General features: G+C 48.9%; 1 protein-coding gene and 1 long non-coding RNA gene across 2 annotated transcripts in view; one reads left to right on the forward strand and one right to left on the reverse strand.

Moving 5' to 3' along the window:
• The window catches only part of LOC147117319 (uncharacterized), a 22,163-nt gene extending 20,513 nt beyond the window's left edge, over positions 1 to 1,650 (reverse strand). The window contains exon 1 of the long non-coding RNA XR_015078423.1: positions 1,250 to 1,650. This is a non-coding gene — a long non-coding RNA (uncharacterized LOC147117319). The remainder of the gene's footprint in view (positions 1 to 1,249) is intronic.
• Positions 1,599 to 21,385, forward strand: atpsckmt (fATP synthase c subunit lysine N-methyltransferase). Its single transcript, XM_085988243.1, has 4 exons — positions 1,599 to 1,894; positions 18,771 to 18,908; positions 18,996 to 19,046; positions 20,948 to 21,385. Exons 1-4 carry the CDS (start codon positions 1,649 to 1,651, stop codon positions 21,122 to 21,124), a joined length of 612 nt encoding a protein of 203 aa, XP_085844369.1. The 5' UTR covers positions 1,599 to 1,648; the 3' UTR covers positions 21,125 to 21,385.
• Positions 21,386 to 24,317: the final 2,932 nt, after the last annotated feature.

The raw sequence follows: 24,317 nt of genomic DNA on the forward strand, positions 1-24,317 counted from the left end.
TTGGGAGATGCTGCTGAAAATGCCGTGGCAAGTTGCTGCAGTGCATGTTGTAAATAGTACACACTGCAGCCATGGTACAGTGAACAAGTAGAGGGGTGGATGTTTAGGCTACTTTGGTACAGCATAGGAGGCTTTTTGGCCCATCATGCCTGTGCTGGCTCCTTGGTACAGCTATCCAATTAATCCCATTCTGATGAAGGGTCATCGACCTGAAACGTTAACTCTGTTTCTCGCTCCACAGATGCTGCCTGACCTGAGTATTTCCAGCATTTTCTGTTTTTAATCCCATTACCCTGCTCTTTCCCCATAGCCCTGAAAATGTTTTCCCTTCAAGTAGTTATCCAATTCCCTTTTGAAAGTTACTATTGAATCTGCTGCCATCATCCCTTCAAGCAGTGTATTCCAGATGTGTGAGGTGTCAATCAAATGGACTGCTTTGTCCTGGATTGTGTCGAGCTTCTTGAGTGTTATTACAGTTGCACCCATGTAGGTAAGTGGTCAACATTCCATAACACTCCTGATTTGTGCCTTACAGGTAGTGGAGAGGCTTTAGAGGAGTCAGGAGATGAGCTACTCACCATAGAACATCTAGATTCTGATCTGCTCTAGTAGCCACGGCATTTATGTGGCTGATCCAATTAAGTTTCAGGTTAATGGTGACCCCAGGATGTTGATGGTAGGGGACTCAGCAATGGACCTTGTTAGTTTAGGTTTTTTATTTTTTTGCGTGGCAAGTTGCTGAAAGTGCGAGCTGATAATGTTGCAGCGGGTGAAACAGGGCATCTGTGACCTGAGAGAACAGGGCCAGCAACTGTGTATCGCCTTAACCAATCAGACTGAAGGATTGAGAAATTAACATCACTAGAAGGTGTAAATTAGAGTGGGTGAATTCAATGTCAAATCAGATACAGAAAGAGAAATAAAGAGAGGGATTGGATTAAGAGGGTAAAGAGAGACAGAAAGGAAAATTTAAAAAATGATAAATTTGATATTTTAAAAATCTCAAACAACAATTAATACCTGAAGGGATGAGACTCCACACTTATAATAGTTACATTTTCAGTGCCAGAGAGGTTGATTAGCAGTTTGGTCATCTGCCCTAATTTCTCCTTATGTGGCTCGATGTTAAATTTTTTGTCTAATACTCCTGTGAAGTGCCTTGGTACATTTTAGTGCGTTATATAAATACAAGTTGTTGTTGTTATCAAACTGTTAAAAGGATACTTAGATGGGAATGGGCAATAATTACCTTTCTGTGGTGAGTTTAGTTTATATCTACTGCACAAACACAGCAACGTCACGCCATTCAATGCATTTCAATTGTGAGGCAGACAGCCAGATGCCATTTTCACAAAGTAAACGGCGGAAGCACAACTCGGACAGCAACTTTTGGTTATTTAAGTTGCTGTAGCGCCATTAGCCTAACTGTTATTTTGACAGGCAAATCTGTGCCAATTTTTTTTTGGGGGGGGGGGAAATATCCATTCCCATGTTAAAGGCCGAGGTTGACAGCAGGAGGAGGCTGACTTGGGTAAAATGGCGGCTCCGCTGGTTTCCATGGTTCCCGTTGGGAAGCTGTCGCTGACCGGACCTCATTCACTGTGGCACCTTCTCAGTGCAATCGTTCCGTCCCGGCCGTTTTACTTAAATGTCCGATTCGGCCCACGGTATAGGGCCGAGCCCCAAGCGGCGCTGGGGGCTGGTCCTGGTGGGTGCTGCGGGCGGCGCAGTGCTCGCTCTGTATGCGGTGGCCGCACCGTTTGTGGCCCCGGCTCTAAGGCGGGTCTGTCTGCCCTTCGTCCCGGCCACGCCGGCCCAGGTGGAGAACGTGCTGCAGTTGCTGAGCGGCCGCCGGGGAGCGCTGGTGGATATCGGTAGTGGGGACGGCAGAATCGTGAGTGGCTGGGAGAGGATAGAGAGCGTGAGTGGAAGGAGAGGAGGAGGAGGTAAGGGAGGATAGAGAGGGGTGATTGGAAGGAGGGGAGGATAGAGAGGGGTGAGTGGAAGGAGGGGAGGAGAGAGAGGGGCGAGTGGGTGGTAAGGGAGGAGAGAGAGGGGCGAGTGGGTGGTAAGGGAGGAGAGAGAGGGGCGAGGGGAGGAGAGAGAGGGGCGAGTGGAAGGTGAGGGAGGAGAGAGAGGGGCGAGTGGGTGGTAAGGGAGGAGAGAGAGAGAGGGGCGAGTGGGTGGTAAGGGAGGAGAGAGAGAGAGGGGCGAGTGGGTGGTAAGGGAGGAGAGAGAGAGAGGGGCGAGTGGGTGGTAAGGGAGGAGAGAGAGGGGCGAGTGGGTGGTAAGGGAGGAGAGAGAGGGGCGAGTGGGTGGTAAGGGAGGAGAGAGGGGCGAGTGGAAGGTAAGGGAGGAGAGAGAGGGGCGAGTGGGTGGTAAGGGAGGAGAGAGAGGGGCGAGTGGGTGGTAAGGGAGGAGAGAGAGGGGCGAGTGGGTGGTAAGGGAGGAGAGAGAGGGGCGAGTGGGTGGTAAGGGAGGAGAGAGAGGGGCGAGTGGGTGGTAAGGGAGGAGAGAGAGGGGCGAGTGGGTGGTAAGGGAGGAGAGAGAGGGGCGAGTGGGTGGTAAGGGAGGAGAGAGAGGGGCGAATGGGTGGTAAGGGAGGAGAGAGAGGGGCGAGTGGAAGGTAAGGGAGGAGAGAGAGAGGGGCGAGTGGGTGGTAAGGGAGGAGAGAGGGGGCGAGTGGAAGGTGAGGGAGGAGAGAGGGGGCGAGTGGAAGGTGAGGGAGGAGAGAGGGGGCGAGTGGAAGGTGAGGGAGGAGAGAGGGGGCGAGTGGAAGGTGAGGGAGGAGAGAGGGGGCGAGTGGAAGGTGAGGGAGGAGAGAGGGGGCGAGTGGAAGGTGAGGGAGGAGAGAGGGGGCGAGTGGAAGGTGAGGGAGGAGAGAGGGGGCGAGTGGAAGGTGAGGGAGGAGAGAGGGGGCGAGTGGAAGGTGAGGGAGGAGAGAGGGGGCGAGTGGAAGGTGAGGGAGGAGAGAGAGGGGCGAGAGGGGCGAGCACAGTGGCATAGTGGTTAGCACTGTTGCCTCACAGCGCCAGGGACCCGGGTTCGAATCCGCCCTCGGGCGACTGTCTGTGTGGAGTTTGCACATTCTCTCCGTGTTTGCGTGGGTTTCCTCCGGGTGCTCCGGTTTCCTCCCACAGTCCAAAGATGTGCAAGTTAGGTTGATTGGCTATGATAAATTGACCCTTAGTGTTAGGGGGATTAAATACGTGGGGTTACGGGGATAGGGTGGGATATGTGTTGGTATAGGGGTTACGGGGATCGGGTGGGATATGTGTCGGTGCAGGCTCGATGGGCCGAAATGGCCTCTATCTGCACTGTGGGGTTTCTGTGATTCTGAGTGGAAGGTGAGGGAGGAGAGAGAGGGGCGAGTGGGTGGTAAGGGAGGAGAGAGAGGGGCGAGTGGAAGGTAAGGGAGGAGAGAGAGGGGCGAGTGGAAGGTAAGGGAGGAGAGAGAGGGGCGAGTGGAAGGTAAGGGAGGAGAGAGAGGGGCGAGTGGAAGGTAAGGGAGGGGCGAGTGGAAGGTGAGGGAGGAGAGAGAGAGGGGCGAGTGGGTGGTAAGGGAGGAGAGAGGGGCGAGTGGAAGGTAAGGGAGGAGAGAGAGGGGCGAGTGGAAGGTGAGGGAGGAGAGAGAGGGGCGAGTGGGTGGTAAGGGAGGAGAGAGGGGCGAGTGGAAGGTAAGGGAGGAGAGAGAGGGGCGAGTGGAAGGTAAGGGAGGAGAGAGAGGGGCGAGTGGAAGGTAAGGGAGGGGAGAGAGGGGCGAGTGGAAGGTAAGGGAGGGGAGAGAGGGGCGAGTGGAAGGTGAGGGAGGAGAGAGAGAGGGGCGAGTGGGTGGTAAGGGAGGAGAGAGGGGCGAGTGGAAGGTAAGGGAGGAGAGAGAGGGGCGAGTGGAAGGTGAGGGAGGAGAGAGAGGGGCGAGTGGCAGGTAAGGGAGGAGAGAGAGGGGCGAGTGGAAGGTAAGGGAGGGGAGAGAGGGGCGAGTGGAAGGTGAGGGAGGAGAGAGAGAGGGGCGAGTGGGTGGTAAGGGAGGAGAGAGGGGCGAGTGGGTGGTAAGGGAGGAGAGAGAGGGGCGAGTGGAAGGTGAGGGAGGAGAGAGAGGGGCGAGTGGAAGGTGAGGGAGGAGAGAGAGGGGCGAGTGGAAGGTGAGGGAGGAGAGAGAGAGGGGCGAGTGGGTGGTAAGGGAGGAGAGAGAGGGGCGAGTGGAAGGTGAGGGAGGAGAGAGAGGGGCGAGTGGCAGGTAAGGGAGGAGAGAGAGGGGCGAGTGGAAGGTAAGGGAGGGGAGAGAGGGGCGAGTGGAAGGTGAGGGAGGAGAGAGAGGGGCGAGTGGAAGGTGAGGGAGGAGAGAGAGGGGCGAGTGGAAGGTGAGGGAGGAGAGAGAGGGGCGAGTGGAAGGTGAGGGAGGAGAGAGAGGGGCGAGTGGAAGGTAAGGGAGGGGAGAGAGGGGCGAGTGGAAGGTGAGGGAGGAGAGAGAGAGGGGCGAGTGGGTGGTAAGGGAGGAGAGAGGGGCGAGTGGGTTCGGTGAGGGAGGAGAGAGGGGCGAGTGGGTGGTAAGGGAGGAGAGAGAGGGAGGAGAGAGAGGGGCGAGTGGGTGGTAAGGGAGGAGCGAGAGGGGCGAGGGGAGAGAGGGGCGAGTGGAAGGTAAGGGAGGAGAGAGAGGGGCGAGTGGGTGGTAAGGGAGGAGAGAGAGGGGCGAGTGGAAGGTGAGGGAGGAGAGGGGCGAGTGGAAGGTGAGGGAGGAGAGAGAGGGGCGAGTGGAAGGTGAGGGAGGAGAGAGAGGGGCGAGTGGAAGGTAAGGGAGGAGAGAGAGGGGCGAGTGGAAGGTGAGGGAGGAGAGAGAGGGGCGAGTGGAAGGTGAGGGAGGAGAGAGAGGGGCGAGTGGAAGGTAAGGGAGGGGAGAGAGGGGCGAGTGGAAGGTGAGGGAGGAGAGAGAGGGGCGAGTGGGTGGTAAGGGAGGAGAGAGAGGGGCGAGTGGAAGGTGAGGGAGGAGAGAGAGGGGCGAGTGGAAGGTAAGGGAGGAGAGAGAGGGGCGAGTGGAAGGTGAGGGAGGAGAGAGAGGGGCGAGTGGAAGGTGAGGGAGGAGAGAGAGGGGCGAGTGGAAGGTAAGGGAGGGGAGAGAGGGGCGAGTGGAAGGTGAGGGAGGAGAGAGAGAGGGGCGAGTGGGTGGTAAGGGAGGAGAGAGAGGGGCGAGTGGAAGGTGAGGGAGGAGAGAGAGGGGCGAGTGGAAGGTGAGGGAGGAGAGAGAGGGGCGAGTGGAAGGTGAGGGAGGAGAGAGAGGGGCGAGTGGAAGGTGAGGGAGGAGAGAGAGGGGCGAGTGGAAGGTAAGGGAGGGGAGAGAGGGGCGAGTGGAAGGTGAGGGAGGAGAGAGAGGGGCGAGTGGAAGGTAAGGGAGGGGAGAGAGGGGCGAGTGGAAGGTGAGGGAGGAGAGAGAGAGGGGCGAGTGGGTGGTAAGGGAGGAGAGAGAGGGGCGAGTGGAAGGTGAGGGAGGAGAGAGAGGGGCGAGTGGAAGGTGAGGGAGGAGAGAGAGGGGCGAGTGGAAGGTGAGGGAGGAGAGAGAGGGGCGAGTGGAAGGTGAGGGAGGAGAGAGAGGGGCGAGTGGAAGGTAAGGGAGGGGAGAGAGGGGCGAGTGGAAGGTGAGGGAGGAGAGAGAGGGGCGAGTGGAAGGTAAGGGAGGGGAGAGAGGGGCGAGTGGAAGGTGAGGGAGGAGAGAGAGGGGCGAGTGGAAGGTGAGGGAGGAGAGAGAGGGGCGAGTGGGTGGTAAGGGAGGAGAGAGAGGGGCGAGTGGGTTCGGTGAGGGAGGAGAGAGAGGGGCGAGTGGGTTCGGTGAGGGAGGAGAGAGAGGGGCGAGTGGGTGGTAAGGGAGGAGAGAGGGGCGAGTGGGTTCGGTGAGGGAGGAGAGAGGGGCGAGTGGGTGGTAAGGGAGGAGAGAGAGGGGCGAGTGGGTGGTAAGGGAGGAGCGCGAGGGGCGAGGGGAGAGAGGGGCGAGTGGAAGGTAAGGGAGGAGAGAGAGGGGCGAGTGGAAGGTGAGGGAGGAGAGAGAGGGGCGAGTGGAAGGTGAGGGAGGAGAGAGAGGGGCGAGTGGAAGGTGAGGGAGGAGAGAGAGGGGCGAGTGGAAGGTGAGGGAGGAGAGAGAGGGGCGAGTGGAAGGTAAGGGAGGGGAGAGAGGGGCGAGTGGAAGGTGAGGGAGGAGAGAGAGGGGCGAGTGGAAGGTAAGGGAGGGGAGAGAGGGGCGAGTGGAAGGTGAGGGAGGAGAGAGAGGGGCGAGTGGAAGGTGAGGGAGGAGAGAGAGGGGCGAGTGGAAGGTGAGGGAGGAGAGAGAGGGGCGAGTGGAAGGTAAGGGAGGGGAGAGAGGGGCGAGTGGAAGGTGAGGGAGGAGAGAGAGGGGCGAGTGGAAGGTAAGGGAGGGGAGAGAGGGGCGAGTGGAAGGTGAGGGAGGAGAGAGAGGGGCGAGTGGGTGGTAAGGGAGGAGAGAGAGGGGCGAGTGGGTTCGGTGAGGGAGGAGAGAGAGGGGCGAGTGGGTTCGGTGAGGGAGGAGAGAGAGGGGCGAGTGGGTGGTAAGGGAGGAGAGAGGGGCGAGTGGGTTCGGTGAGGGAGGAGAGAGGGGCGAGTGGGTGGTAAGGGAGGAGAGAGAGGGGCGAGTGGGTGGTAAGGGAGGAGCGCGAGGGGCGAGGGGAGAGAGGGGCGAGTGGAAGGTAAGGGAGGAGAGAGAGGGGCGAGTGGAAGGTGAGGGAGGAGAGAGAGGGGCGAGTGGAAGGTGAGGGAGGAGAGAGAGGGGCGAGTGGGTGGTAAGGGAGGGGAGAGAGGGGCGAGTGGAAGGTGAGGGAGGAGAGAGAGGGGCGAGTGGAAGGTGAGGGATGAGAGAGGGGCGAGTGGAAGGTGAGGGAGGAGAGAGAGGGGCGAGTGGAAGGTAAGGGAGGGGAGAGAGGGGCGAGTGGGTGATAAGGGAGGAGAGAGAGGGGCGAGTGGGTGGTGAGGGAGGAGAGAGAGGGGCGAGTGGGTGGTAAGGGAGAGAGAGGGGCGAGTGGGTGGTAAGGGAGGAGAGAGAGAGGGGCGAGTGGGTGGTAAGGGAGGAGAGAGAGGGGCGAGTGGGTTCGGAGAGAGGGGCGAGTGGGTGGTAAGGGAGGAGAGAGAGGGGCGAGTGGGTGGTAAGGGAGGAGAGAGCGGGGCGAGTGGGTGGTAAGGGAGGAGAGAGAGGAGCGAGTGGAAGGTAAGGGAGGAGAGAGAGGGGCGAGTGGAAGGTAAGGGAGGAGAGAGAGAGGAGCGAGTGGGTGGTAAGGGAGGAGAGAGAGGGGCGAGTGGAAGGTAAGGGAGGAGAGGGGCGAGTGGAAGGTAAGGGAGGGGAGAGAGGGGCGAGTGGAAGGTAAGGGAGGGGAGAGAGGAGCGAGTGGAAGGTAAGGGAGGAGAGAGAGGGGCGAGTGGAAGGTAAGGGAGGGGAGAGAGGGGCGAGTGGGTTCGGTGAGGGGGGAGAGGCAGGGAGAGGAGGAAAGCGAAGACGAGAGAGAGAGGTGGGAAGGCGTGAGAGAGAGAGAGTGGTGATGAGCAAGGGGAGAGGATGAATTGAGCTGCAACCAGTCCCTGTGCAGTTTGCAACCAACCCCTGTGCAGTTTGCAACCAACCCCAGGGAAGGTGGAGGTTTTTGGGGTGAAGGTTTGTAATCCAGTCACCTTGGAAGAGATGGGGTGTAAATCCCTCAGAGATGGAGGAACTCAAATAGAAAATGCTGGAAATTAACCAGGGCTGTTAGCAGATTCAAGTTTTGTTGTAACTCATGGTCAGAACTGAAAATTTAGTGGTGCTGGATTAACGAAAGATAAAGAGAAACAGTGAATACTTCAATCAGAGGAGCTAATGGGTTGCAAGGGATCCAGAGGGATTTTTGGGGTGCTACCATCCTGTTTCTGTGGATGGCCAGCTGAAAATTCAGCCCTTATTATATTCAACTTTCCTGTTATCCCACTTTTTATATGGACTACTTAAAAAAAAAAAAAAAAAAAATATATATATATATATATATATATATATATATATTAATAAGAAGCAAAATTAAGTCATGCTTACCATACTTGATGTCATTTACAACCTTATTTATATTATTTTTGCAATATGATGCAGCTGCCCTTGTTTTGAGTTCACCCTGTGCATTGTGGAGTGAATTTGGAGACCAGCCGCAATATTGATCAATTGCACACAGATGCACTTAACTGACCACAGACTAGGGACCTCTCCTGATGTTGCATTGCTACCCTGAATGGGTGAATTGAAAGTGAAATGAAATTGTGGAGTGGCCCCTGCTCTGCAGGCATGCATATTGCCACATGCATATTACAGCATTGTTTCCAGAGGCAGTGTTGTAATATAAATGGGATATCAGGGAGTCTTTGTAAGCAGCTGCAAAGTGACTATTGATGAATCAATAGGAGGACCCCTGTGTAGAAGTGATTAACCACACCTCTCAATAATGTGCCCGTCAGCTCTGGGATTAACATCTGCATCAGAGAACTTCCTGGGATAGTCCAAAAAGAAACCCAACTGATTGATAACTCCTGAGGGAGGAAAGGGAATGCCCATGTCCTATAATAAAATTAGTATGGTGACTTTGCCAAGGGCAGTAAGCTTCGACACCACCTGACCTCCCTTCTTGGATATTGCTGTAGCAACAGGCCCCACCCATACAGCAAGATAAGAAATGAAGACAAGATGGAGGGGAAGAGAGAGAAATTCCTCGTCTGATTTTAGCAAACAATTGATATGATGTCAGAGCATAGCGATAAGAGACAATTTCAATGTAATACTAGGTCATAAAGGAAATTTAAAACTTGGTATACTTTAATACTGTTTAAAATCATAGCCAAAAGAATTTATGCAAATGAGGGGTACATTCCACAACAAAGAATGTGACACAAACTTTACTCCAGTCTAAGAAGTCACCATAAGTGTTTTTGTGGGCCTGATTTCTCTGTGAAAAACACAAATTTGAGTTGACTGCAATTAAAAGAGGTTTCAATGTGAATTCTGTTTTTATAAATCTATAGTGACTAACTAATATTAGTTCAATAATCTGATTTGTAATTTTATAGGGAGAATATTAGTCCTGTCAATGGAGTGTATAAATTAATTTTCTGTGTGTTCTATGGGTCTGGAATTTCCTCGATCCAACTTGTGCTGATGTGCTGAAATTGGTAGCACCTTCGCCTTTGAGTCAGAAGGTTGTGGGTTCAAGTCCCACTCCAGAGACTTGAGCACAAAAATCTAGGCTGACACTCCAGTGCAGTACTAAGGGAGTGCTGCACAGTTGGAGGTGCCGTCTTTCGGATGAGACGTTAAACCGAGGCCCCGTCTGCTTTCGGGTGGATGTAAAAGATCCCATGGCACTATTTTGAAGAAGAGCAGCGAAGTTATTCCTGGTGTCCTAGCCAATATTTATCCCTCAATCAACATCACTAAAACAGATTATCTGGTCATTATCACATTGCTGTTTGTGGGAGTTTGCTGTGTGCAAATTGGCTGCCGTGTTTCCTATGTTACAACTGTGACTACACTTCAAAAAAAAGTATTTAATTGGCTGTAAAGCGCTTTGGGATGTCCGGTGGCTGTGAAAGGCGCTACTGTATATAAATTATGGTCTTTATTTTTTTTAATCTGAGCTGATCTTGCCAGTGACAATTTGCGACAAAATTTCCTGTGGATCTCATTTGCATAAGGCAGAATGTAAAAACTGGCATAAATTCAGTGTTATCATTAGGGGCCTGAGGAACCATGTAGAGCTTACACCATCTTCCTTGTTTGTGTCTCTATCTTATTAATGTTATGAAAGTTTAATGGCTTCAAACTAATTATCAGTTATGCACATTAAACACTGCTGCATGTTTAAGAAAAATGCAAGTGTGGAAGCTTCTCTATTTTTAATGTTACTGATTCAGATGCCTAATAAATCATTCAAAGATATATAAAATACAGTACAGATCAGTGAGAATTTAATTTTAGTAAAATCGGCAAGAAAATTGCTATACAATGCCAGAAATAAAGTTTGGGGCCTATTCCAAAGTTAAAACTCCTCCGTTATGCTGATTTTTGGATGAGGTGGGGCTGTGCTGTGCATAAATTTGGGCCCATTCGGAACTGGCATAAGTGCAGGAAACACGCGTTCTCTCTGGTCTTTTGCATGGGGGTGGAGCTATGTTAATGAGATAAGTAGAGTTATAGCGGACGTAACTTGAGAGTGGCGCAAATGATTGTGGAAATTTGTGCATAATGAGGTTCTGACTTGAGTCACTGGTGTGCAAATTTCTCTGGAAAAACTGATGCACTTACACCGTTGCACCAAACATTGTGAAGAAATTACAGGCCATGAAATATAGGTGAGAGTGGACCCGAGCTGTTTCACTTCTATTTCCACTTTTTTCTCCCCCTTTTTCCTATTCTCTCTATCCCGCTTTGACTGCTCTCTCCTGTCATCATGCCTCCTTTCATTTCTCCTTTCTCGGATACTCTGCCTTCCCAAATCCCTACCCTAATCCTTCATTACTCTTTGACCTTCCTACTCTCCTGCTGCTGTCCGAGGCTTAATAGTCATAGAGTTATACAGCACAGAAAGAGGCCCTTCAGCCCATCGTGTCCGCGCCGGCCATCAAGCCCTGTCTGTTCTAATCCCATTTTCCAGCACTTGGTCCGTAACCTTGTATGCTATGGCATTTCAAGTGCTCATCTAAATGCTTCTTGAATGTTGAGGGTTCCTGCCTCTACCACCCTTTCAGGCAGTGAGTTCCAGATTCCAACCACCCTCTGGGTGAAAAGGTTTTTCCTCAAATCCCCTTTAAACATCCTGCCCCTTACCTTGAAACTATGCCCCCTGGTTATTGACCCCTCTACTAAGGGGAAAAGTTCCTTTCTATCTACCCTATCTGCTCTAAGGAAAAGAACCCCAGCCTGTCCAGTCTCTCTTCCTAGCTGAAGCGCTCCAGCCCAGGTAACATCCTGGTGAATCTCCTCTGCACCCTCTCCAATGCAATCACATCCCTCCTATAGTGTGATGACCAGAACTGCACACAGTATTCCAGCTGTGGCCTAACTAGCGTTTTGTACAGCTCCATCATAACCTCCCTGCTCTTATATTCTATGCCTCGGCCATATGCCTTTTTAACCACCTTATCTACCTGTACTGCTGCCTTCAGGAATCTATGTGCATGCACACCAAGGTCCCTCTGATCCTCTGTCCTTCCTAGGATCCTACCATTCATTGTGTATTCCCTTGCCTTGTTAGTCCTCCCAAAATGCATCACCTCACACTTTTCAGGGTTAAATTCCATTTGCCACTGTTCTGCCCATCTAACCATCCCGTCTATATCGTCCTGTAGCCTGAGGCTTCCATCCTCGCTATTTACCACTCCACCAATTTTCGTACCATCTGCGAACTTACTGATCATACCTCCTACATTCATATCTGAATCATTAATGTACACTACAAACAGCAAAGGACCCAGCACCGATCCCTGCGGTACACCACTGGCTTCCAGTCACAAAAACAACCTTCGAACATCACCCTCTGCCTCCTGCCACTAAGCCAATTTTGGATCCAATGTGACAAATTGTCCTGGATCCCATGGGCTCTTACCTTCTTGACCAGTCTGCCATGCGGGATGTTATCAAAAGCCTTACTGAAGTCCATGTAGACTACATCAACTGCACTACCCTCTACCACACACCTAGTCATCCCCTCTCAAAATTCAATCAAATTGGTCAAACATGATCCTCCCACCAACCCCCCCCCCCCCCCCCCCCCCCAGACAAAGCCATGCTGACTATCCCTGATTAATCCCTGCCTCTCAAAGTGTAGACTAATTCTGCCCCTCAGAATTTTTTCCAATAATTGCCCTACCACTGATGTTAGGCTTACTGGCCTGTAATTCCCTGGTTTATCCCTACTACCCTTCTTGAATAATTGTACTACGTTAGCTGTTCTCCAGTCCTCTGGCACCTCCCCTGTGGCCAGAGAGGTTCTGAAAATTTGTGTCAGAGCCCCTGCAATCTCCTCCCTTGCCTCACAGCAGCCTGGGATACATCCCGTCAGGGCTTGGGGATTTTTCCACTTTTAAGCCTGCTAAAACCGCTACTATCTCCTCCGTCTCAATACTAATTTGTTCAAGTATATCACAATCCCCCTGCCTGATTTCTATGCCTACATCACCCTTCTCCATAGTGAACACAGATGCAAAATATTCATTTAAAACCTCACCTATATCTTTCGGCTCTACACACAGATTGTCACTTTGGTTCCTAATGGGCCCTACTCTTTCCCTGGTTATCCTCTTGCCCTTAATATACTTATAAAACACCTTGGGATTTTCCTTTATTTTGCCCGCCAGTGTTTTTTCATGCCCCCTCTTCGCTCTCCTAATTTTTTTTAAGTAACCCCCTGCACTTTCTATACTCCTCTTTGTATCTGCCAAAAGCCTCCCTTTTTTTCCTAATCCATTCTTGTATATCCCTTGACATCCAGGGTTCCCTGGGCTTGTTGGTCCCACCCTTGACCTTTATGGGAACATGTTGGCGTTGTACTCTGTTTCCTTTCTGAAAGACTCCCATTGCTTTGATGTGGATTTTCCTACAAGTAGTTGATCCCAGTCCATTTTGGCCAGATCCTGCCTTATATTAAAATCGTCCTTCCCCCCCCAATTTAGAACCTTTATTTCCAGTCCATCTTTGTCCTTTTCCATGAATACCTTAAATCTCACCGAATTATGGTCACTGTCACCAAAATGCTCTCCTACTGACACATCTACCACTTGCCTGGCTACATTCCCTAGAATTAGGTCCAGTACCACTCCCTCTCTTGTTGGACTTTCTACATGCTGGCTCAAAAAGCTCTCCTGGATGCACTTTAAGAATTCCGCACCCTCTAAGCCTTTCACGCTCTGACTATCCCAATTAATATTGGGGAAGTTGAAATCCCCCTACTATTATTACCCTATTATTTCTACACTTCTCTGAGATTTGCCTACATATCTGTTCCTCTATCTCCCCTTGACTGTTTGGGGGCCTATAGTGCACTCTCAGCAAAGTGCTTGCCCCCTTTTTGTTTTTAAGTTCTACCTATATGGCCTCATTAGAAGAACCTGCTAAGATATCATCCCTCCTTACAGCAGTAATTGACTCCTTGATTAATATTGCGACACCCCCTCTTTTACACCCCCCTCTGTCTCGCCTGAAGATTCTATACCCTGGAATATTGAGTTGCCAGTCCTGTCCCTCCCTCAACCATGTCTCTGTGATAGCAACAATATCATACTCCCATATGTTCATCAACACCTTCAATTCATCTACCTTACTCGCAAGACTCCTTGCATTAAAATAAATGCCATCCATCCTTGCCATACTCCCTTGTGCCGTTACATATTTGCTCTGCCTTCCAGGCTGACTTGTTTTTTCCTCTATATTTGGCTGTGCATCACCCCCTACTATAGCTCCACTCCGTATCCCATCCCCCTGCCAAGTTACTTTAAACCTCCCCAACAGTACTAGCAAACCTCCCCGCAAGGATGTTGGTCCCGTTCTGGTTCAGGTGCAACCCGTCCGACTTGTACAGATCCCACCTTCCCCAGAAGCAGATCCAGGAAACTAAAGCCCTCCCTCCTGCACCAACTCTTTAGCCACGCATTCATCTGCTCTATCCTTCTATTCCTATACTCACTAGCACGTGGCACCGGGAGTAATCCAGAAATTACAACCTTTGAGGTCCTGCTTTTTAATCTGCTACTTAGCTCCCTAAATTCTTGTTGCAGGACCTCATCCCTCTTTCTACCCATGTCGTTGGTACCAATGTGAACCACGACCTCTGACTGTTCGCCCTCCCCCTTCAGAATGTCCTGCAGCCATTCAGTGACATCCTTGACCTTGGCACCAGGGAGGCAACATACCATCTTGGAGTCACATCTGTGGCCACAGAAACTTCTATCTGTTCCCCTTACGTTAGAATCCCCTATCACTATTGCTCTCCCACTCTTTTTCCTCCCCTCCTGTGCAGCTGAGCCACTCGTAGTGCCACGGACTTGGTTCTTGCTGCATTCCCCTGAGAAACCATCTCTTTCCCCCCCCCAAAATCAGTATTCAAAACTGAAAACCTGTTGGAGAGGGAGATGGACCCAGGGGACTCCTGCACTACCTTCCTAGTTCTTTCACTCTGTCTGGCGGTCACCCATTTCCTGTCTGCTTGTGCACTCTTTACCTGCGGTGTGACCTCCTCGTTGAACATGCTATCCACGAAAATTTCAGCTTCGCGGATGCTCCACAGTGGCTCCAGCTGCAGCTCCAGCTCCGAAACATAGATTTTGAGTAGCTGCAACTGGAGACACTTCCTGCACATGTGTTCGCCCTGGACACCTAAAGTGTCCCTGACTTCCCACATAGTACAGGAGGAGCACTCCACGCAGCCGAGCTGCCCTGCCATGTCCTACCCTTAATTTATTCTACTTCCTTTAAATTAAAGAATATTAAATACACTAGGGACCTTACTTCCCTTTAAACACTACTTCCTCTAAACGACCTTACTTTTAACGACTGGACTGTAGAAATACTCACCAGGTCCTACTTACCAATCCGCTTCTTCCCTGGTTGTGATGTCACTTTAGCGGTTTTGCAATTGTTGTTGGTTGACTGCTCCCGCTCTTGGACTCTTTCCTTGGTGTAAAGTAAGAACCAATTCCTACAGGGTGAAAAGTTAGGAAAAACAAAGGCGAAGCAAGGGAGCTCCTCCTTCCACTCCTCACCTGACTCCCTGACTCACCCAACTCGCAGTACTCTGTTTAAACTCCCTCTTAGATAAGCCTACAGCTTCTCTCTGTGCCTCTCTTGGCATCCTCCGAAGGGCCCATCAAGTCACTCGTCGCTGCCTCATTACAAGCAGCAACACTAACTGTCCCATCCTACTCTCTCGCCAACCTTTCTGCCCAGCGCCCGCTGGGCGTTAATCTTGCCAATCTCCTCCCCGTCCAATTCACCGCCCGCCAGTGCTGACCCTGTGGACTGTGGCAGTGGGTCAGCCATCACCGACCCTCTCCGCATCCCAGAATGTCAGTTCACTTGCGAGCAAGGCCCTTGATCCTTGAGCTTATCGTGGATGATTGCATCGACATCATGGCCCTGACAGAAACTTGGCTGAGGAGTGATGACACCTTACCCTTAAATCAAGTCTCCCCGCCTGGCTGTACCTTCCACCACTTGCCCTGCCCAGACCACCGTGTTGGCAGTGTGGCTCTCATCACCAAATCATACCTTGGTCTGTCCCCCTACTCCTCTGGCACTTTCTCCTCCTTTGAGCATCTCCCCTTATTCCACCTCTCTCCCCTCATTTAAAATTCTCGTTCTCTACCGCCCAACGAAGTACCATAAAATTCTTATTACAGAGATATTTTCACTGCTTTCCTCCCTCATCCTCTGCACCGAGCGACTTCTCATCCTCGGTGATTTTTAATCTCCATCTCAAATCATCATGCTCTCTCTTCTCTGAGTTCACTAGCCTCCTATCCTACCTTAATCTCTCCCTCCATGTAAACTCCCAAAGCCATATTCACGGCCACACCCTCGAACTTGCTATCTCTCATGGCATTGCTACTCCCATTGTGTCAATCGCAGATAAGGCCATCTCTGCCCACTTCCTCGTATCGCTCTCCACCTGCATCCCCATTCTCTTCCCCCGTCCCCCCTCCCCCCACAACCCTACTTCCTTCTGTGACTGCCCCTGGAAAAAAAACTCTCCCAGGTCTCTTACAACTGCACTTACGAGATCCCAACTGTCCAGCCTTTGGCCCTCTATTCACTGCCACATTCTGCAGTTACAATCTGCTCAACCACACCCTCACCACCACTTTTGATGCCCAAGCCCCTTACTCTGTCTCACCCTGGCCATCATCTTCGCACCTTTAAGTCCAAGGGAAGCAGACTTGAACGGATATGGCAGACAACTGGTTTAGCCATTCACCGCCAGATCTGGCTAGAACACGTAAAGCATTATCGGGTCCTGCTCTCATCTGCCAAAATTGCTCACTATTCCAGAATATTTCTGGAATGCAAAGATAAACCCTGGCTTCTATTCTTTACTGCTAACTGTCTCCTTAAACCTCTCTCCCCTGTCTCCTCCACCCTCACCTCCAACAACAAGTGTGATGAGCTCATGACTTCTTTGTCTCTAAGATTGAGACAATCCGTTCAGCTGCCTCTGACACTTCCCTTCCTTCGGGCCAAAGTTCCTCTAAGATTCCCCCCTGCCCTAGTCCTGAACTCGCATCTTTCTCCAGTTTCTCTCTGATCTCCCCTCTTGACCTCTCTGCGCTCATTTTGTCCATGAGACCCACTTCCTGCTCCCTCGACCCCATTCCTACTAAACTGCTGACCACCCAACTTCCTTTTCTGGCTCCCATGTTAGCTGATATTGTTATCGGTTCTCTCTCCTCAGGTACTGTTCCCCTCTCCCTCAAATCTGCCGTCATCACCCCTCCTCTAAGAAACAACCCTTGTCCTCTCCGCCCTTCCAAACTACCGCCCCACCTCAAACCTCCCTTTCCCCTCAAGTCCTTGAACGTGTTGACTCCTCCCAAATCCATGCCCATCTTTCTTGAAACTCCATGTTTGAATCCCTCCAATCAGGTTTCTGCCCCGTCACAGTACCAAAATGGCTCTCCGAGGCTTCTTGACTTGTCTGCAGACTTTGACACGGTTGACCACTCCATCCATCTCCAACGCCTCTCCGCCGTCGTCCAGCTGGGTGGGACTGCACTCGCCTGGTTCCATTCTTATCTAATCGTAGCCAGAGAATCACCTGCAATGGCTTCCCTTCCTGCTCCTGTATTGTTTCCTCTGGTGTCCCCCAAGGATCTATCCTTGGCCCCCTCCTATTTCTCATCTACATGCTGCCCCTTGGTGACATCACCCGAAAAAACAGCATCAGTTTCCATATGTACGTACGCAGATGACACCCAGCTCTACCTCACCACCACTTCTCTCGACCCCTCCATGGTCTCTAAATTGTCAAACTGCTTGTCCAACATCCAGTTCTGGATGAGCAGAAATTTTCTCCAGTTAAGTGTTGGGAAGACCGAAGCCATTGTTTTCGGTCCCCACCACAAACTCTGTTCCCAAGCCACTGTCGCCATCCCTCTCCCTAACATCTGTCTGAGGTTGAACCACATTGTTCGCAACCTTGGTGTCATATTTGACCCTGAAATGAGCTTCCGACCACACATCCGCGGCATAACTAAGACCGCCTATTTCCACCTCCGTAACTTCGCCCGTCTTTGCCCTTGCCTCAGCTCATCCGCTGCTGAAACCCTCGTCCATGCCTTTGTTACCTCTAGACTTGACTATTCCAACGTACTCCTGGCTGGCCTCCCATGTTCTACCCTATGTAAACTTGAGATCATCCAAAACTCGGCTGCCCGTGTCCTAACTCGCACCAAGTCCAGTTCACCCATCACCCCTGTGCTCGCTGACCTACATTGGCTCCCGGTTAAGTAACGCTTCAATTTCAAAATTCTCATCCTTGTTTTCAAATCCCTCCATTGCTTCACCCCTCCCTATCTCTGTAATCTCTTCCAGCCCCACAACCCCCCAAGATATCTCCGCTCCTCTAATTCTGCTCTCTTGAGCATCCCTGATTATAATTGCTCAGCCATTGGTGGCTGTGCCTTCTGTTGCCTAGGCCCTAAGCTCTGGAATTCCCTCCCTAAATCTCTCCGTCTCTCTACCTCTCGCTCCTCCTTTAAGACAGTCCTTAAAACCTACCTCTTTGAACAAGCTTTTGGTCACATGCCCTAATATCTTCTTATGTGGCTCGGTGTCAAATTTTTTGTCTTATAATACTCCTGTGAAGCCCCTTGAGACGTTTTACTATGTTAAAGGTGTTATTTAAATACAAGTTGTTGTTGCTGAGCGATTACAAGTTAGTGATCTCATTAAGAAGATTAAGAAAATGTTGAGTGAGTTCAGTAACTCTTACGTAGACAAACAGTAGCCATTTTATGCATAGGAAGATCTAACAAGTAACAAGATGAAAGGAAGGAAGAAAGAACTTGCATTTATATAGCGCCTTTCACATTCTCAGGATGTCCCAAAGTGCCACCACTAGTGGGAGGCTGTAATTACAGCATGACGAGTTAACATAATTTCCATTGTAATTGTGGACATAGGAATTTATAATAGAAATATAAAAACAAGGAGAGAATATACCACATTAGAATGATATTGAATTAACCCTGCTTCACATGAAGACACAACTTGGCCTTTCACACAAGGAATCAAGACCATGAGAGGTCAACTAGTATTGCATTATATATTTGATTAGTTGGCATAACCCTGCCTGAAACAGATTTTTTAACCAAATGTGGTTTATGGCTGCAATGTGCTAGATATTGTTTTAAGAAATGATGGGTTTTCACCAGATGTTGGGGACAGACCTGATACAAGTTGACTTCTGTTTTTCTAATAGGAATATTACTGTTCTAAAAATAAAACATTTCATTACTGTAATTGCATTTTAATTTTTGTTAGGAAGAACTTGATATTTTGGATTATTCTGTAAGTAAAATCTGGTATATTGGTCACAACGATGTGGAAATTGTGGCCACAACTTCCAGTGACGTGGTAGACGTCAAAATTCTATTGTTGCCCCATCGTATAAATTGCATACCCAGGTTAGTGGGTCAAGAAAAAATCAACAACCTGTTTACCAGGTTTTATGGTAATGTAGTTTTAAACCTGTTGTTTTACCTTTTTGACTTTATAGGTAATTGCAGCAGCAAAGCGAGGGTTTCGAGCTGTGGGTTATGAGCTGAATCCCTGGTTGGTTTGGTACTCTAGGTATAGAGCATGGCGGGAAGGAGTACACCACAATACCAGATTTTACAGAGCTGACTTGTGGAAGGTACAGACAGTTCATGCATAACTATTCCTATGTATTCAAAATCTGTTTTCTTCAATGCAGGTAATTATTTTTGTCTTATGTTTTTAGGTCAATTTCTCAGAATTTAGCAATGTTGTCATATTTGGAGTTCCGCAGATGGTGAGTGTGTTAATAACTAATTATATAAAGTTTACTTGCAAGTGTATTTGAGAGTGAGGAGGAATTTCTTCACCCAGAGAGTGGTGAACCTGTGGAATTCTCTACCACACAAGGCAGTTGAGGCCAATTCATTAAATATATTCAAGAAGGAGTTAGATATATTTCTTAAGGCTAAAGGGATCAAGGGATATGGGGAGAAAGCAGGGACAGGGTACTGAATTTGGATGATCAGCCATGATCTCATTAAATGGTGGAACAGGCTCGAGGGGCCGAATGGCCTACTCCTGCTCCTATCTTCTATGTTTCTATATATAAAGGTAAATTTTGCAAAACTCTGTTCCGGTGTGGCACCTCACTTGACGAGGATGTGTATTGGAGAACTGGATGGAGAGCCATTTTTAAACGCATTTTCAAATACTTCTGCTGAAGTCTCAATTATATTCATCATAACAGATGGAACTGGAAAGTTTAATTTTGGAAGTAGACTTCATTGGTTCTTTACAAGTAAACATATTAATAAAGAGTTTGTTTATAGGAATCCGTTGTAAATGGATTAGCGCACTTTTTCACACCTTAGACTTTGGGTTTGAACCTAGCCCAGAATGATTGGATTATGGTTGCCTCTCTGGTTGTAAAAGTCCAAAGTGAAATTAGTTTGTGCGCCTGAACTCCGTTCCTAGTGACCGTAAGTCCATAACACAAAATCAGTGTTAATTGGCACTAATTTGGTAATCTTGCTCACAAGGGCCATGGGGTTGACGGACGTCCTTCTGAAGCTTGGGATAAAGACAGAAAGAATGAACTTCCAATTGTACAGTGCCTTTCATGTCCCCAGGATGTCCTATAATTCTTCACAGTCAATTAATTATCTTTGAAGTATAGTCACTGTTAAATAGGTTGTAGAGGAAGCTCTCTGTTGTAACAGACTTTGGAGTGCTTACTGCTGTTCACCCTGCCACCTGGATTGTGTAAGGAGACAATGAAGTGGTAGGAATAAAAATTGGCATAAGAATTGGTATGTCACTTTTAAAAATAAGATGTATTTTTTCCTTTTAAGGTCGCTTTACCCCCCCTGTCCAGTCTGTAGCCGAGGAAGGGTACATACACTCCTGAAAGCAGTAGCTCGCAGCTCAGGGTGGTTCACTTGCTGTTTTTTTAGTTTTATTTATTTTCTTTCTTCCTATCAGAAATAGCCTAGCGTGCACTTGGCATCTCTTGATTATGAGCTGCTTGTCTCAGCCACATCATGTAGGGGCATAGGCATGAACCCTACTACTCCATGCTATGCACATTTATACTGTATGTGAAAGATTTAAAAAAAAATCTATGAATAGATTTTTTTCATGTTCATTTAATGGTGTATTTGAGGTTTAGACCCCATCTAATTGCAGCAAATTTCTATAATTTCTTGTTTCCAGGGTTGGGTGGAGACCTGTTTTTGTTTCATTTGGCTTCTAATCCCACAGCTCCGCCCCTCATCTAGCCATGTTTCAGTGGAGTAATGAGACTTGGGGGTGTGTGAAGAAGTAAAACAAAGAGAAGGAATCTCATGTTTTCAATCAGCCTCAAGATGTGGCAAACGTAGAAATCCTGATCTTGGACCAATCATCATTGGGTGATTTTTTTTTTAAAGGCAAATGGGCTGATGGAGGCAGGACCCCAAGAACTTGGTTTTGTCATGAATTAAGAAATTGGTATTGAAAATATACCTGCCTATCAGAAAGCAGGTTTTAGAAAAAATTGTTTGTGTTAAATGTGACACATAACTGTAAAATAGCAGTGAGTTCATGTAATTTTTTTTCTGAAATGTGACTTTTAGATTGGAAGACTTTTTCTTTAATTTAGCAGCAGCATCGCTTTATATCAGGGAATTTTCCTGACTGCGTTTTCTGCTGTTCCAGATGCAACCCTTAGAGGAGAAACTTCAGAGCGAGCTGAAGGGCAGTGCCAGAGTCATAGCTTGTCGTTTTCCATTTCCCAGCTGGATTGCTGTTCATGAATCTGGAAAGGGAATCGATACCACCTGGTTGTATGATGCAAAGGCATTTAAAACCACAGCAAAAGAAGACTCCGATTAAAACAATGGGAAGGACAAGGCTTGCAGAATTTTCATATTGCTGCAGTATGGCTACAATATTGTCCATGAGAATTAAATAGTGGAAAAACTTTGTTAGGAAGTGACCTAATCGGTCAACTAAACAGTTTGGAGCTGCAGCATTGCTTTTAAGCCCATCTGTTTTTCACAGGACAAGTATAATGGAAATACTGAACTTCTGTGTAACTGAACAAATGTTTCTACTCTACCAGATTCAGTAAACAAAAATGCCATTTTTAATGAACTCTGTCCAGATGTGATGTTTAATATAGTATAAGAAATGTTACTAATGAAACCTTGGTTTAATTATGTCTGGTTTATTGCAATGTTAAAGTGGACTCTCAGAACCGCCAGCTGCCTCTTTCCCCTGGGATGGTACAGTAAGTGTAATGTGGGGTGTGACACATAGCCACACAGATGAGGAAAATTCAATCTTTGATTTTTGATGAGTTATCTAATCTTAGTGCACCTTCACCACCACACCAGCTATTTTCAGCTTTTGATCATTATCCAGTGACCCTTGGTGAGGACAGGATTGGGTTTGGTATTGGTGGTTAGTCCCCCAACCTATCTCCCCGTGTTTAAATAGCCTGCCAGTAGGAACATAGGAACAGGAATAGGCCATTTAGCTCCTCAAGCCTGTTCCGCCATTCAGTGGATCATGGCTGATTTGTGAACTAACACCATATCCGTTGTCCCATATCCCTTAAAACCTTTGGTTAACAGAAATCTATCAGTCTCGGATTTAAAATTAACAATTGCCATTTGCGGAAGAGAGTTCCAAACTTCTACCACCCTTTGCGTGTAGAAGTGTTTCCTAACTTCACTTCTGAAAGTCTTAGAACTTTGATCAAATCAACCCTTAATGTTCAAAATTCTGGGGAATACAACCCTAGTTTGTATAATCTCTCTTTGTAATTTAACCCTTGGAGTCCAGATATCATTCTAATAAATCTACACTGCACTTTCTCCAAGGCCAATATATCCTTCTTAAGGTGTGGCATGACTTCTAATCCCTTGTATTCTAGCCCTCTAGATATAAAGGCCAGCATTGCATTAGCCTTTTTGATTATTTTTGTACCTGCCCATGACATTCTAATGGTCTATGTACGTGGACCCCTAAGTCTCTGGACCGCCACTGCTTCTAGCTTTTCACCATTTAGAAAGTAATCTATCCTTTTTAGGTCCAAAGTGGATGGCCTCACACTTGCCTATATTGAAATCCATTCACTCAATCTATTAATATCTCTTGGTAATTTTGTGCTTCCATCTACACTGCTTACAATGCCGCCTATCTTTGTATCATTGGCAAACTTGGATAAGTGGCTTTCTATCCCATTATCTAAGTCATTAATAAATACAGAGAATAGTTGAGGCCCCAACACAGATCCCTGTGTGACGCCACTAGTCATATCCTGCCAATTGGAGTACCTGCCCATTATCTCTAATCTCTGTTTCCTGCTGCTCAGCCAATCTCCTAACCAGGTCAATCATTTGTCTTCAATTCCATGAGCTTCAATTTCAGCTAACAGTCTCTTATGAGGGACTTTATCGAATGCCTTTTGGAAGTCCATATAAATACCATCCATAGACATTCCCCTGTCCACTACTTTAGTCACCTGAAAATTTTCAAGGTCTTCAGTCACTACATCTTTAATCATAGAATCTAGTAATTTCCCGACAACAGATGTTGGGCTAATCAGTTCAGAATTCCCTGGTTTTCCTCTCTCACCTTTCTTAAATAGCGGAGTGACATACAATTTTCCAATCTAAAGGAACAGTTCCTGAATCAAGAGAACTTTGGAAAATCATAATTAGGGCATCTGCAATGTTCTCACCTACTTCCTTTAAAACCGTGGGATGAAAACCATCTGGCCCTAGGGACTTATCACTCTTCAGTGCCATTATTTTCTTCATTACTGTTAATTTGCTACGCTAATTTTGGTGAATCCCATCCCTGATTCAATGTCAGTTTCCTTGGGATGTCCAGCACGCTATCCTCTTCCTCTACTGTAAATACTGACGCAAAGTAATTATTTAACATGTCCACCATTTCTTTATTTTCATTTATAATACCACCATTGTCAGTTTTTATTCTTCTTAGGCAGTCCCTCGGAACCGAGGATGACTTGCTTCCAGATTAAAAATGAGTTTGCAGGTGACTGATGAGTCCAATGCGGGACCTACAGTCTCTGTCACAGGTGGGGCAGACGGTGGTTGAAGGGGTGGGTGGGTGGGGTGCTTGGGTAGACGTGCGCTCCTTGTGCTTGGCCTCTGCTTGCTTCCGCGAAGAGACTTGAGGTGTTCGGCGCCTTCCCGGCTGCTTCTCCTCCACTTTGTGCAGTCTTGGGCCAGGGATTCCCAGGTGTCAGTGGGGATGTTACACTTTTTCAAGGAGGCTTTGAGGGTGTCCTTGAAGCATTTCCTCTGCCCACCTGGGGCTCTCTTGCCGTGTCGGCGCTCCAAGTAGAGCGCTTGTTTTGGGAGTCTCGTATCGGGCATGTGGACAATGTGACCTGTCCATCGGAGCTGATTGAGCATGGTCAAAGCTTCGATGCTGGGGATGTTGGTGCGCCTAGCCTGCCAATGGATTTGCAGGACCTAGCGGAGGCAGCGTTGGTGGTACCTCTCCAGTGTTTTGAGGTGTCTGCTGTACATGGTCCATGTCTCTGAGGCATACAGCGGGGTGGGTATCACTGCTGTTCTGTAAACCATGAGCTTAGTGCCGTATTTGAGGTCCTGGTCTTCAAACACTCTCTTCCTCAGGCGACCGAAGGCAGCACTGGCACACTGAAGGTGGTGTTGGACTTCGTCATCGACATCTGCCCTTGTTGACAGTAGGCTCCTGAGGTATGGAAAGTGGTCCACGTTGTCCAAGGCTTTGTCGTGGATTTTGATAATTGGGGGCAGTACTGTGTGGCGGGGGCAGGTTGGTAGTGGACATTTGTTTTACGGATATTTAGTGTAAGGCCCATGCTCTTGTACGCTTCAGTGAAGGTGTTGACGATGGTTTGGAGTTCGACCTCCGAGTGAGCGCAGACGCAAGCGTCGTCTGCATAATGTAATTTGACGACAGAGGATGGGACGACCTTGGATCTGGATTGGAGGCGATGGAGATTGAACAGTTTCCCGTTTGTTCTGTAAATTAGCTCCACTCCAGCGGGGAGCTTACTGAG

The sequence above is a fragment of the Somniosus microcephalus genome, chromosome 5 (assembly GCF_052327205.1).
Source record: "Somniosus microcephalus isolate GS21.2 chromosome 5, FLI_Smic_1.0, whole genome shotgun sequence".
NCBI classification, from domain to species: Eukaryota; Metazoa; Chordata; class Chondrichthyes; order Squaliformes; family Somniosidae; genus Somniosus; species Somniosus microcephalus.